The sequence below is a fragment of the Mauremys reevesii genome, linkage group 2 (genome assembly GCF_016161935.1).
Source record: "Mauremys reevesii isolate NIE-2019 linkage group 2, ASM1616193v1, whole genome shotgun sequence".
Classification (NCBI taxonomy): Eukaryota; Metazoa; Chordata; order Testudines; family Geoemydidae; genus Mauremys; species Mauremys reevesii.
Window position 1 is genome coordinate 192,648,313 of NC_052624.1, and position 13,726 is coordinate 192,662,038.

The window sequence follows — 13,726 nt, forward strand, 5'->3', positions numbered from 1 at the left end:
TAGAGGATCTGCCTCTCAAGAATCACTCTCTCTCTCTCTCCACATGTCAGTGGATCCTCCCTCCAACAGTATACTGTTATTTTCAAAATCAAGGCATAGGTAGGTAACTGTTAGTAACTATCAGCCAGAATTTCCATGGTAACAATATTTCCCCCCAGTAGTTAAACAATGGCGTGATATGCATTTTCTTCCCACTTGCCACACTTCCTTAACTCTTACCTTCCAGACTCAAATGTGAACCATGTTGAGTCACGCCCATATCTCCGCAAAGAACTCAGAGGCCACATGACCAGCTTGACCTTGGCATTATGGATATCCCAGAGATAGATGTTTTCATGTGTGATCTGCATTGTACATTCCCCATAGATATCTAAATTTGGTGTAGGCATAAGATATACGTTGAATCGCTCTAGGAAGGAAAAAAGCAAAACGAGAGGGAAATCTGGTGAAAATGAGATTTAATTTATAACATTAACAGAATACCAATTTGCCTGGCTACAGAAATTTTAGAAATCATGAGCCGGATCCTCCGCTGATTTACATGAAGTCAATGAAGCCATAAAATTTACATAAGTAAAGGATCTGGCTCCTGGCATTTTACATACAGTACTACTAGAAACAAAATTATTAGATGATATAAAGCATCATTTACTCACATGGATGGAAACAGCCCATGATGCTACTCAGGGAATTTTAAATCAAATTGTAGTTTATTGCCACATATATTATATATATGCACACACGCACACACATGCACACCCAGAAACAGAAAAACAGTCAAAATTTGAAGATGCAAATATTGGAAATGCTGTGTTATATTTTAATTCTCAAGGCACAATAGCATGATCCAGGGCAGAATGTCAGCCTCGATTTGTAGATTTGTTTCTGAATTTCCTTGCATTTGTGAAACTAGGTCATACACTTGCAGTTTTGTGTTACTACTTTTAAGGGTGCTAGAAAGACCAAAGCTATGAATAAAATAACAATTCAAGACAGGGCATCAGAAATACTCACTCTATAAATGAGCTATTGGAAACATACACATATGTATAAGGGCCAATTAGGAAAAGTGGCTTCAAAAATTAATAAAAGAGCAAGGGTTTGGTGCAGAACATTTTTTTAAAAAATCCAGTCTTGGGGAGACATTCATTGGGAGGGTCCTCATACAATTGTGAAATCAATTAAAACTCATTTAAGGATGGTATGTACAGAGAGTAAACAAAATAACAGTCAAAAGAGACCTACATTATGTATGTAAGTCAACAGACCAGACTGTATTTTCAACATTTGTTAAATACACTTTTTGATAGATCAGTGGAGGAAGAAGTTGTAAATGAGCATCCAAGTTAATGCAAAATAAGCTAAAAGTATAGGAGCAGAAATGAACACACGTTTGGTTATGGAATTAAAGTGATCAGGGAACAATCACATGTACAGTAAGATTTGCAATCCCATGTGGCTATAAGTAAACTTGTCATCCCCAGCGATATTCTGTCTCAGCCCATTTAATTTTGACCCATTAGTGCCTCCCCAGTTGATTCACTCAATCTTCTGGCCATCCAACCTCTTCTCTTAAATTCCATTTCTCATGAATCATACTAATGGGTGTTAGCCCTGTAAATTGTATTTTATGACTAAAGTCCCATGTGTGGAAACCCCACAATGTTTAGTGACAGGCCTTTAACAGAAAGCACAAATAGCTTAGCAGATGCAGTTAAAATCACTGTTAACAATTTCCCTTACTGATCACAGAGATTTCTTCAGTAGAGATCTAATCCAATGACAATGAAATAAATGAAGTCTTCCATTGACTTCAGTTGGCATTGGATAAAAAGCCCTTAGACACTGACTACTGAGTGAAGAATCTAGAGAACATCATGATAGCTTACTTACTCTTTGTATTAGAATTGTACATGATCACATTGTTCAGTGATTAGATAATGTTTCTTCAAGATTCCCAAGACACAGACCAGGTTTTCATCTCGAGGCCAAAAGACCAAAACATCAAAACAATTGATCACCGCCTTGGATAGGCCAAGAGACTACTCACCCCATCTGAGCTCAAAGAGCCAAGAAGTACAGTGATGGGCATTATGCAAAACCCTAAGATAGAGGAGGGAAGGAAAAGTGTGAGAGTGAGATAATAGAAATGATTGACAGATGGGTTAACAAAAAGGATTGTGGACACTGATTTCTAGCCAGTCTCATGACTTCTACTTCATAATAGACACTGTTATGATTTAGTTACACACTAGACTTTAGTTTTGTACTGTTGTGCTATTACCATTCCTGGCGAGGATTGCCACTGCTGAATTCCCAGAATACGAGACATTATGGTACTTACAGGAACGGTATAAGCCTTCTCTTGCCAGTGTGACCTTGCACACACAATGTGTGAGAGGTCACATTGCACAGAGGATGACATTTTGAAGAATGCACTGCTCCCTCCCACACAGTGTGACCTCACATGCAGTGTGAGCAAAGTCACACCAGCAGGGTGGAGCAGCACAATCTTCAAAATGGCATCCCTCCTCCATAATACTGGACAAAACCACATTCAGTTTTGTCTCTGTAGTGGACAGGGGGCAAACCATAGAAAAAGAGAACTGTTCATCTTAAAACTGGATGAATGGCCTGCCTATTCCAGGCCCTAGCATCTCCCCCTCTTTGAAGTGGACCAGAACGAAAGGTCTGGATAATCTGTGTAATGGCTGATTCTCTGACCCACCTCAGTTTTAGCCTCACGGTGTGTAACCACACAAGGAGCCCCTTTGGAACGGAGCTACGTGCTGAACAGGGGATGTACATTCCCTGAAACTCTGCCCCTTTCTTGTGTAGCAGAATCCCCTTGCTTCCACTGTCACAATGGCACTAGCACATGTGGAGAAAGGTTTGCCACTTTACGCAGATTTTAATTTTCAGGGATAATTACATGCACTATGCTATTATTTAAGGAAGAATCTAAGGCCATATGAAAAATAGAAGCCAATTGGTTTAGTTTCCACTTAAAATATACAAAAACAACTTTAAATTTACAGAGAAAAGCTCAACATGATTTAAAAGCTACCAAAATGTTCACAGAAAGTAACCTAACTTCTTGGAATTGTTTGAGGATATTATTGCATACGAGCATTCAGGAGACATGATATACTCAAATTGTCAGGAGACATTTGTCTACTCCGCATTCAAGGTCAGTGTCTAAGGTGAGGTGTCATGGATTGAGAGGAAATGTGTCTGATTAAACCGAGCATCAGCTGCAAGGCAACCAAGTGGAACCATAGGAACTTATTCAGGCTGGCAATAACAGAAGTTATTCATACATGCACTGGAGAAGCAAATGTTGTTTGTTTTTGCAGATTTTCAGTTTTGTTTTTTAACTAAGAGTACAATTTTGTAACTAAAATTTATGAAAGTGTGCAGACAACAGGAAATTGGGAGGAAAATGAATGCTGAGGAATAATGCATGGAATTAAAAATTAGGGTCAAATCTGCTGGGGAAGGTTTGCACAGTCTCTCTGTGAAGTCAAGGGAAAAATGGGTTTCAGAGGCAAATCCTGCCCCAACTGCATAGCTAGGGTTTAGGAAATCGAGGTTCAATCCCCAGTGCTGCCTCAGATTCCCTGAATGACTTTGGGCAAGTTACTTACTCTCTTTATGTCTCAGTTTCTGTCTGTCTGTAAATTTGGGGATAATAATACTTGCTCACATTGTGAGGATAAACTCGTTAATGTTTATGAGGTTCTCTGACCAGTCTGAAGGTGCATCCCTGGAGCAGCATAGTGCTCAGCTTCACAACTTCCCTCTGGACATTAGGGTCAGCTATGGGCAGAGCACGGTCTGGTGAAGACAAGGCCAGAGAATTTGCTGCTATGCAGACCCATCTATCACTCCACCACAGAGGGCATGCATCCAGGCATTCCCTACTCCATCTCTCCATGGAGCAGAGCAGCACAGAGCAAGGTACTTGGGTTATGTGACTCAGTCCAGGATGTAGGCCTTGGAGAACAGAAGTCCTTTATCTTGATGAAAAACATAATTGTCAATAAATAAACTAACAATGATCTTCAGAGTGTAGAATAAAGGGGAAGACTATTTCTTAAATGAAATATTTTGACTAAGAAAGAAATTTAGCAGCAACCATAAACATCTCTAAGCCCATGTCTGCACTACAGGGACTATACCGGCATAACTACTGTGCTGAGCTACACCAGTATTGCCCTGTAGTGAAGAGTAAGCCTACAGCAACAGACGGGGGTTTTCTGTCACTGTAGGAACATCACCTCTCTGAGCAACGGTAGTGAGATTGACAGAGTTGTCTAAGGCAATTTGCCAATGCTTCTTTGTCAAAACCAGGGTGCTCAGGAACTTTGCCCTGCCCAAAGAGTCTAGTATGTCACTGATTCTGAGCATAGGCTATGCATCTGAAACAATGACAGTATTAAGTTTCCTATAATCAACACAAAACCATATGGTCCCATTCCTTTGGGGGACCATAACAACTGGAGAACCATGGGACTATTTGACTTTGTAATTATTGACACATCTAGCATACTAGCTATCTCCTTAGGGAATTGCTCCTTCATTCTACCAGATATTCAGTATGATCTGCTGGGCGCAAGCTGTGGTCCTGCAGTGTTAATCTGATGGATGATTTTGTGAGTCAGGCCAGCCCTGCTGGAAAATACCTGCTGGTGCCTTTGCACCACAGCCATAATCTTAGTTTATTTGGGTTAGGGTTAACCCTTCATATCAATTAATGCTCTCTAGTGGTGTATCATTCAGTCACTAAATCATTAAAAGTCTTACATTCCTTCTCTACAAAGCATATCATGTTTACAGTGGCTTCACGATTGTGATAAGCTTTTAACTCATTTATATGAGCAGTCTGTGGTGCAACCCTGCTACAAGGTCTTTGTACATTGTAGGTAACATCACTAACTCTTTCTACCACCTCAAAAGGCCCCTCGCATGAGTTCTGCATTTTGTATCTTTTTACAGGGAGTAATACCAGTACCAAATCCCTCACATGAAATGACTGATTATAGGTATTGCGATCATATCATTCTTTCTGAGCTGCCTGGCTTGTAGTGAGGTTTTGCTGCATTATTTCCATCATGGTTTTTTAACTCCCTCCTGAACTGCACATATGCAGTCACCAGTTCCCCACTCCGCTTCAGTGCCACACTCCTAGGAGTCTCTAATGAGATCCAGGAGACCTCTGACCTTTCTCCAATTCAAGAGATCAAACAGAGCAAACCTGAGGGACTTTTGTGGCACTTCGCAGTAAGCCAACAACAGTAACATTACATCCCAGTCACTTGCCTTATTGTTTACATACATTTTTTAGGATTCCATTCAGCCTCTTGACTACTCCATTTGTGTCTGGATGGGATGGGGCAGATTTCAGTTATTTTACCCCCCAACACATCCTCCATAGCTCACCAAACAGCTGGGACATGAAATCTGACCCATGATCTGATAACTTCTCTTTTGGATAGCCCACCCTGCTGAATACAGAAAACAGTGCCTTAGCAATTGTGTCAGCTTCCACATTTGGAAGAGCAAATGCTTCTGGATTCCTGGTGGCAAAATCCACCACTAATAATATAAATATTTTTCTCCCTTGGCTGGCTTGGGAGGGGGGCCCTATGATATCCATGACAACCCTTTGATTACAGGTAAACGATGCAAAGAAGCCTTGTGGAGACATACAGTCTTTTTTCACTTTTGGCATGAGTCACGAGTCTTGAAGTATTTCTTTACCTCATTTTGAGTACTGGGTCAATAGAAATTTTTCTTTAGCCTTTCGTATGTCCTCTCCATTCTCAGGTGACCAACAAAAGGGCAATCAAGGGCTAGTGGCATTAACTGCTTATGATGCTTTTTGGGCATGATCAATTATTTATAAGCCTCCCCAGGAGTTTTATTTTTCCCAACTGGGGTCCCTATAAATTCTTCCCTCTTCTATAAAGAGCCCCCTCCTGGTCTCTTTCTCTGGGGATTACTGAGGATGGCATCTCTTATGCTTTCCAGGGGGTCATCTGCACTTTATTCTGTAGCAAACTCCATTTGGCTTTTGCTTGCACTGAAAGCTGTCTCAGGCAACAGGGAAGGAGACTTCTCACTCCCCTAACTTGGAGACACATCATAACTTTCTGCTGACAAGGGTACAGAGGATTCCTCTCCCCTCTCAGCTGCTTCTTTCTCCTCAGAGCTTACCCATGTGCACTTAGGGACATATTTCCTCTTGCTGTAGGTCATAATATTAACATATTTGGAGTGATATTACGTTATTTTCCACGAATACATCAGCTGGTAAATTCTTAAGAATCCCCATATTCAAAGTATCTCTTAAACCTTTTCACTCCTAATTCAATGCAGGCTAAAGCTACCATGGTTCTAAATTGCCTCAACACAAAAAGTTTTACCTTCTCCTCTGGGAACATATCAACCTGCTTAACCACATCTCTTTTGATTAGAAAGATCTGGGCAGCCGTGTCTCTCCACCTCTGCCACACTTTATAATTTATCTTGGCCTCTTTAATAAATTCTTTGTCAACCTCCAAGAGGTCAAACCTGACAACATTAACTGGACTCCCCTGAACCACCACTGAAGTCTCCAACTCAATGGTAACTGCATTAATCTGGGTGGATTGGGCATTGTATTTGGACTCTTCATACCGGGGGCACTGTTTCTTCTTGTGACACATTTTCTTGGGCTGCCCAGTTGGACTGGGGTCAGGTAATTAGGGTTACCAGGAACAGCCTGGTACTGGGTGATGTGTGCTTAGTCCCCTCCCATCCCTTGTTTTTCCCAGGAAAACACTGGGGACCCCCTTTTAGGGCTTTTGCCTTTCCCTTTGGTATCCATGCTCTAGGAATGGTCTCAATTCCAGGTACAAGTCAGCTCTTCTACATTTGCTGGGGACTTTTCCCAAACCACTGCCCTAACCTTATCAGAGCCGACATCAGAGAACTGCTCCTGAACAAATAAATCTATCAACTGGTCCTAAATCTCTGCCCCTTTACTTTTTATCCATTTTCTCAAATAATACCCCATTTTATGGGTGTATATCCTGTAACTTATTTTATAGAGTTTTTTGGGGTTTCTAAACTTTGGAAACTTGCCTCTGAAACCTTTTTAACACAGACCCCTTAAACAGATCATACAACAAACCATTTACATTCAAATCATGAAACACTTGTAAGACTTTCCAGTCAGTTCGGGAATCAAGACGGTCATTCTTTAGTCATCAGGGATTTAGTGTATCCTGCGTATTCTTTCAAAGGTGGTCAAATATTCTCTGATGCAATCTGTCCCCCTGTAACTCAGGCATAGTCTGTCCCAGATGGGTGATCCCTGAAGAGGAGTACAAGTGGGGCTGAGGGTTCCATCCTTGTATTTATGGCTTTTTAAGCTTGTGCCACCTTTCCATCCCTCTTTCTTGGGCTTCTGCTTCCAGCTCTTTTTTGGGCTCTTTTTTCCTGAGCTCTTTCCTTTGCTTCCTACTCTTTGACTCTGTAAGCTATTTACAGCTTTTGGCTTTTTCCAATACTTCCAGATTTTGAATCACTATCTTGGCTAGTCCTAAGTGCAAGGAACTGGGACCTGTGAAACACTGGTTTCCTAACCTTGCACCCCTATTGGCCTCAGGCATAGGCACCAATTTTTCCCAGTGCCGGTGGGTGCCCCCCCCCGGCCCCATTTGCATGCAAAAAACTTCAGGACCAGATGACCACCTGCAGCAAAAAACTTCAGGACCAGACTTCAAAGAGAAACTGCTGAGCTTCAGTTCACCTTCAAATTTGACACCATCAGCTCAGGATTAAACAAAGACTGTGAATGGCTAGCCAACTACAAAACCAGTTTCTCCTCTCTTGGTTTTCACACCTCAGCTGCTAGAAGAGGGCCTCATCCTCCCTGATTGAACTAACCTCGTTATCTCTAGCCTGCTTCTTGCTTGCATATATATACCTACCCCTGGAAAATTCCACTACATGCATCTGACGAAGTGGGTATTCACCCACGAAAGCTCATGCTCCAAAATGTCTGTTAGTCTATAAGGTGCCACAGGACTCTTTGCTGCTCTTCCATAAATATTAGCCATCCATACATTTCACAGTGATTATGATGACTAGTGGGCTACTGGCTCCCAGTAGAGACCTCATATACTACCCTTTGGTGAACTATTATGCATATATCTGTCCCACAGGAGCTCTGTAAAACCCTATGAATTCCATGTGCCCTCTGCCAGCTGACACCAAGAGGTCCCTGGATCACAGTGCCCTACCCACTAGGCTATAAAGCAGGGTTTCTCAAACTGGGGGTCCCAACCCAAAAGGGAGTTGCAAGATTACTGGAGGGGGGGTGGTCACAAGAGTGGCAGTGGCTAGCCAGGAACCCAGCTCTGAAGGCTGCACCGCCACCACCAGCAGCGGCAGTGCAGAAGTAATGGTGGCATGGGGCAGTGGAGAGTTGTTACTTTTTAGGAGGGGTCATCACAGCCTGAAATATTTTCAAAGGGGGTCCTAGCAAAAAAAAGTTTGAGAACACCTGGGATATTGTATTGTGGGGCTCTCTCAGTCTTATCTGTTGAAGCTGTTCCACTGTGAATATATATATATTTAAAAAAATCATTGGAGCAAGGGGACTGTGTCTCTCACATGAGTGGTCTAACTACCACGCTATGGAGTCCAATGATTCTGGTCCAATGATTCTTTCATTAATTATCCACAGTGGAACATTTTCAACACTGGGCCAAAGAGTGAGAGATAATGCAAGCATGGGAGCGACTCTGTAGCCTGGTGGTTATAGCACTCACCTGGATGTTGGGAGACACTGGATCCAGTCTCTCTGCTCCAATTAAATTTTTAATTATATATCCACAGAGGAACAGCTTCAACAGGAGATACTGAGGGAGCATCACATCAGAATATCCTATAGCTCAGTGGTTAGAGCACTCACCTGAGAAGTAGCAGATCCCCATTCAAACTCCTTCTCTCTTTCAGGCAGAGGGAGGATTTGAACCAGGCCCAGTTGAGTACCCAACCACTGGGCTCAACTCCCTGCACTCGCCCTTGGCTTCTTGCAAAAATGGCATAGGTGTCTAACACCAAGAGAGGGTTTGCAACAGAGAATCCCAAGCAGAAGGAGGCACCTCCCTGCAGCACAGACTTCAATGCCTATCTCTGGAAGAGGGCTGGGGCTTAGCACACATCTCTCAGTTTGGCACCTCCCACTGGCTAGCTTAGGTAAGGAGTTACCTAGAATGCTGGCTTTTGCGATTCCCATTCTAGGAGTCTCTTTCCCTACTCATTATACAGGTAGCCTAGGCACCAATCTCAGTCTTTTGTGAATCCCAGTGATTTTCTAGGCACCTGAAAGTAAGGAGTGGAGATACTCAGTGTCACTGCACTAAAGTTTCTTTGTGAATCTAGCTCTTAGTCTTAATCTTGAAAGTAATGGTCCTCAAACTACAGTTCCTGGGATACTAACTTTACTCGGATCATTTCCAGGTGGCCAACAGAGCTCTTTCACTCACAGCACCTGTCATCTTCAAGTAGTAACATTTGTTAGTTATAGCCCAAGTCCAGGATTCTTTTTAGGGAAGGCCACAACCACAGCCTGATAAAAATAAATGCAAATTTAGCCAGCTCTTCACTTGTATGAATCAGTGTATCTCCAATGCATTCAGTAGTGCTACCCAATGTACACCAACTGAGGAACTGGCCCTTAAATATTGATTTAACCTCTTTAATAGCAATTATTCTGTTTTACATCAGTTACAAAATATGTTATAGAAAGATTTCTTAATTTCCTAAACATCAAAGCTATTGTAAATCAAGTAATTTCACCTACAAATCACCAAAGTAGCAAAGATGTTGTGCTTAGGATTTACTAACCATTTACTTTGGTTACAGATGATATATATTGAATAAGCATTTTAATATTTAAATAAATGTCTTATTTGAATATTAGCCATAAATGTGTATTTTATCTTTTTCAAATTTGAAACGATAAACAATGCATTAAGGATGCAGAAAATGAATAAAATATGTGAAAAATTCTGTCACACAGTGAATCACATACAGTAATTCAATAGATCAAAGAACATTTTCTAAAAATGAATCAGATGAGTATAATTGAATTATATAATCTTTTCTATGCTTTGACTAAGTTTGTAATTTCACTGCATATAAAAAGTAAAAGGCTATTCTGGGAATTCAAGACCTTTGTTCAACAAGTTATATTTGACACTGGGGCAGTTAATGAGTTTGCTGCAATTGAGATACTATGGTATCTTCCAAATAAAAGCACTTATACAAAGGAAGGCAACACAATAATTAACAAAATGTCTTTACTAGAGAAATCAATTATGAGGCATTAGTCAATGATAACATGGAAAGAGTGAAAAGGAATAAAAAACTAATTCATTCTCTCTCACACCCACCCACAGACCCACTCTAAGCAAAACCCCCATTAAACTTTTGCATTAAAATCCGAATATACTTGTCCATTTTCTCCAGTCACTTATACCTATTTTACATTGCCATAACTCCATTTAAATCAATGGAGATACTCTGGATAAAACCAACATAACAAGTGAAGAATCTGGCCCACTATTGGGCATACTGATGCCCACGCATGCTACTTATTTTGATGCCTCTGCATAAGCTGAGTACTTTTGATCAGACTCCTAGGGCCTGATTTTCAAAAGCCAACTAAAGTTGATGGGAGCCTTCAATGGGCTTTACATTGGGCCCAACATTCGGTCTTAAACGTATGGATCCAGAAATGAATACAAGAACTACAGAAAAAAGATAATATATATAGGTCCAAATCCTGATTCGTGCAATGGTCCCACTGAAGGAAGTAAGACAAGTAGGAGTGAGCTCATTATGTATGGATTCCCAAAGAAACCGCATAAAGAATTTTTGGTTTTTGATGTCTATTCCACTGGTAATCAGGTACATTTTGAGATTTTTTTCCCTTTGGTTGCATATTTGCCTTAACATTTGGCATTTTGCACCTTTTCTAGATAGAATGTCTTTCTGGCCTACTTTTTCTTTCTGACTCTTGGCAGGGAGTTAGACCAGATGACCCTTGTAGCCCCTTCTAATCCTATGATTCTATTGGTCCAATCTGCAATTTTATGAACATCTTTAATACCTAACAAAATGATAGTTGAAGGCACTCAGATCCCACATTACCTTATTTCATATTTGATTTGTCCCACTTCAAAAATATTTTAATTGAATTAATGTCTTTGCCTGTGAGTTTTCCACCACCTTACATATAATTGATACATCCCATGATTGGCATTAAAAAAGTCAACATATACCACAGTATGTGAAATATCACCATTCTCTCATATATAAAAGAAAAGAGCAAGAGTCACCAACTGTTGGCAAAGTCTGAATTTTTAACAGCAACCACAGTATCATCTCTTCTCTATCACTATTACCTCTGATTCCCAGTCTCTTTCACAGACTAAAAGTAGTTTTGTGCTGGGTATAGCTTCACTAACAATGTCAAAGACCTGGAGTCTGTTCTTAGTGTTCTCCCAGGAGCAAAAAGCCCATTCCACTACACAAGAACTCATTTTGTCCTCCTCTAAAAGAAGTGTATATTGGTCTTTTTGGACAAACAAAGGGTACGTCCATACTACCCGCCCGGATCGGTGGGTAGCAATCGACTTCTCGGAGTTCGATATATCACGTCTCATCTAGACGCAATATCTCGAACTCTGAACGCGCTCCCGTCGACTCCGGAACTCCACCACCGTGAACGGCGGTGGCGGAGTCGACGGGGGAGCCGCGGACGTCGATCCCGCGCCGTGAGGACAGGTAAGTAGTTCGAACTAAGGTAGTTCAACTTCAGCTACGCTATTCGCGTAGCTGAAGTTGCGTACCTTAGTTCGACCCCTCCCCCCCCAGTGTAGACCAGGCCAAAGAGACAGCAAATATTACTCCAGTATTTTACCAGTGCTAAAGTAATATTCAACATACAAACAACTTCATTTTTATCAAGGAGATTGAGAACATAGTACTAAAAACTAAAGCAGTGAAACATTTTGATTTAACTGGTCAGAAGAACCTAACTCCTCAGGCAAACCACAGCAAGTCAGCTAAACAAATTAAAATAATGGAACTTTTCCTATTATTAAGGTTTAGTCAACAGATTCAAAATACATCACCATGTGTGGTTGTATAGAAATGAGTTGATGATGTACACTACGTCTCTTATTCCCTGTGTCAGCAGGGGGAATAGTTGTGGTAGGGAGCAGTGTACCATACTCAAGAGATCCTTCACTTGTGGCTAAGGGTCAATGGAAATTATCAGGATCCAAATGTAACTGCGTCCAGCCTTTCTTTACTAGCCCCACTGTGTTAAGCACTGTACAAACACATACCAAAGATGTATGTATATAATGTAAATAAGAGGAGCAAAGAATCCTGTGGCACCTTATAGACTAACAGACGTTTTAGAGCATGAGCTTTCGTGGGTGAATACCCACTTCGTCGGATGCAAGTGGGTATGCAATGACTTGCATCCGACGAAGTGGGTATTCACCCACGAAAGCTCATGCTCTAAAACATCTGTTAGTCTATAAGGTGCCACAGGATTCTTTGCTGCTTTTACAGATCCAGACTAACACGGCTACCCCTCTGATACGTAAATAAGAGGAGTGCAATCTAACTAGAAAAGGGGTTGCTGAAGTTCCTGGGGTTGGAGAGCTGCAGTAATACAGGAGGCTTTGAGGGAGGAAAGAAAGTAAAAGGGGAGAGGGAGAGGAAGAGGAAGAGAGGTTTAGCTCAGCTCTCAGTTTCCTACAAATTTTATACAACTTAGCCATGAGTTATGAGTCTAGTACAGGGGTCGTCAACCTTTGGCATGCGGCTCACCAAGGTGCTTACCCTGGCGGGCGGGCCGGTTTGTTTACCTGCTGCATCCGCAGGTTCGGCTGATCGCAGCTCCCACTGGCCGTGGTTCACCATCCTGGGCCAATGGGGGTGGCGGGAAGCGGCAGCCAGCACATCCCTTGACCTGCACCGCTTCGTGCTGCCCCCATTGGCCTGGGACAGTGAACCGCGGCCAGTGGGAGCCATGACTGGCTGAACCTCTGGATGCGGCAGGAAAACAAACCGGCCCGGTCCACCAGGGTGCTTAACCTGGCAAGCCGCATGCCAAAGGTTGACGACCCCTGGTCTGGTTGGTATATAAAGAAAACATCTAAAAGCCACTTAAAGCATTGGAATTAAGGTATTTACATGAGTAATAATATCTCTTACGAGTAATAACTGAGATAGAATTCAAAAAGGTGGCTTCATACTGTTAATGATGTGCTTTGCATAGCGGTAGCTTAAAACTCTTCTTTATTCCCTCCCTACTGGCAGGACTTTTCCCACCTGAGGTCTCCATTAAAGCAAGCACTGCCACATCCTTGCTTAACTCCTATAACTGTGGCAGTGGAGGGGGTGCAGGATGAAGGGAAGGGAACCTGCCTCTATCCCTATTTATATATTAGCAATCATTACAACAATCAAAGTTTTAACTTTTTCTACTTTCCATTCCATGCTGGCTGTTTACCATGTAAAACTTTTCAAAATATTAACAAAAAAGCCAAAGAGAAAATGCGAACATGTATTTTTCACAACATATTGCAGATCCAATAAAACCAGTAGGTAGAAAATAAAGGTTTGGGGTATTACAAATAGAGATTGT

General features: G+C 41.6%; 1 protein-coding gene across 5 annotated transcripts in view; it reads right to left on the reverse strand.

Moving 5' to 3' along the window:
- The window catches only part of DOK6 (docking protein 6), a 395,394-nt gene that overhangs the window by 157,811 nt on the left and 223,857 nt on the right, over positions 1–13,726 (reverse strand). For all 5 annotated transcript variants that reach the window (XR_005593900.1, XM_039523835.1, XM_039523833.1 and 2 more), the window contains one exon: positions 220–409. Coding sequence is in view for 4 of the 5 variants with exons in the window: in XM_039523835.1 (XP_039379769.1) it covers positions 220–409 (190 nt within the window). In the remaining variant the exon portion in view is untranslated. The remainder of the gene's footprint in view (positions 1–219; positions 410–13,726) is intronic.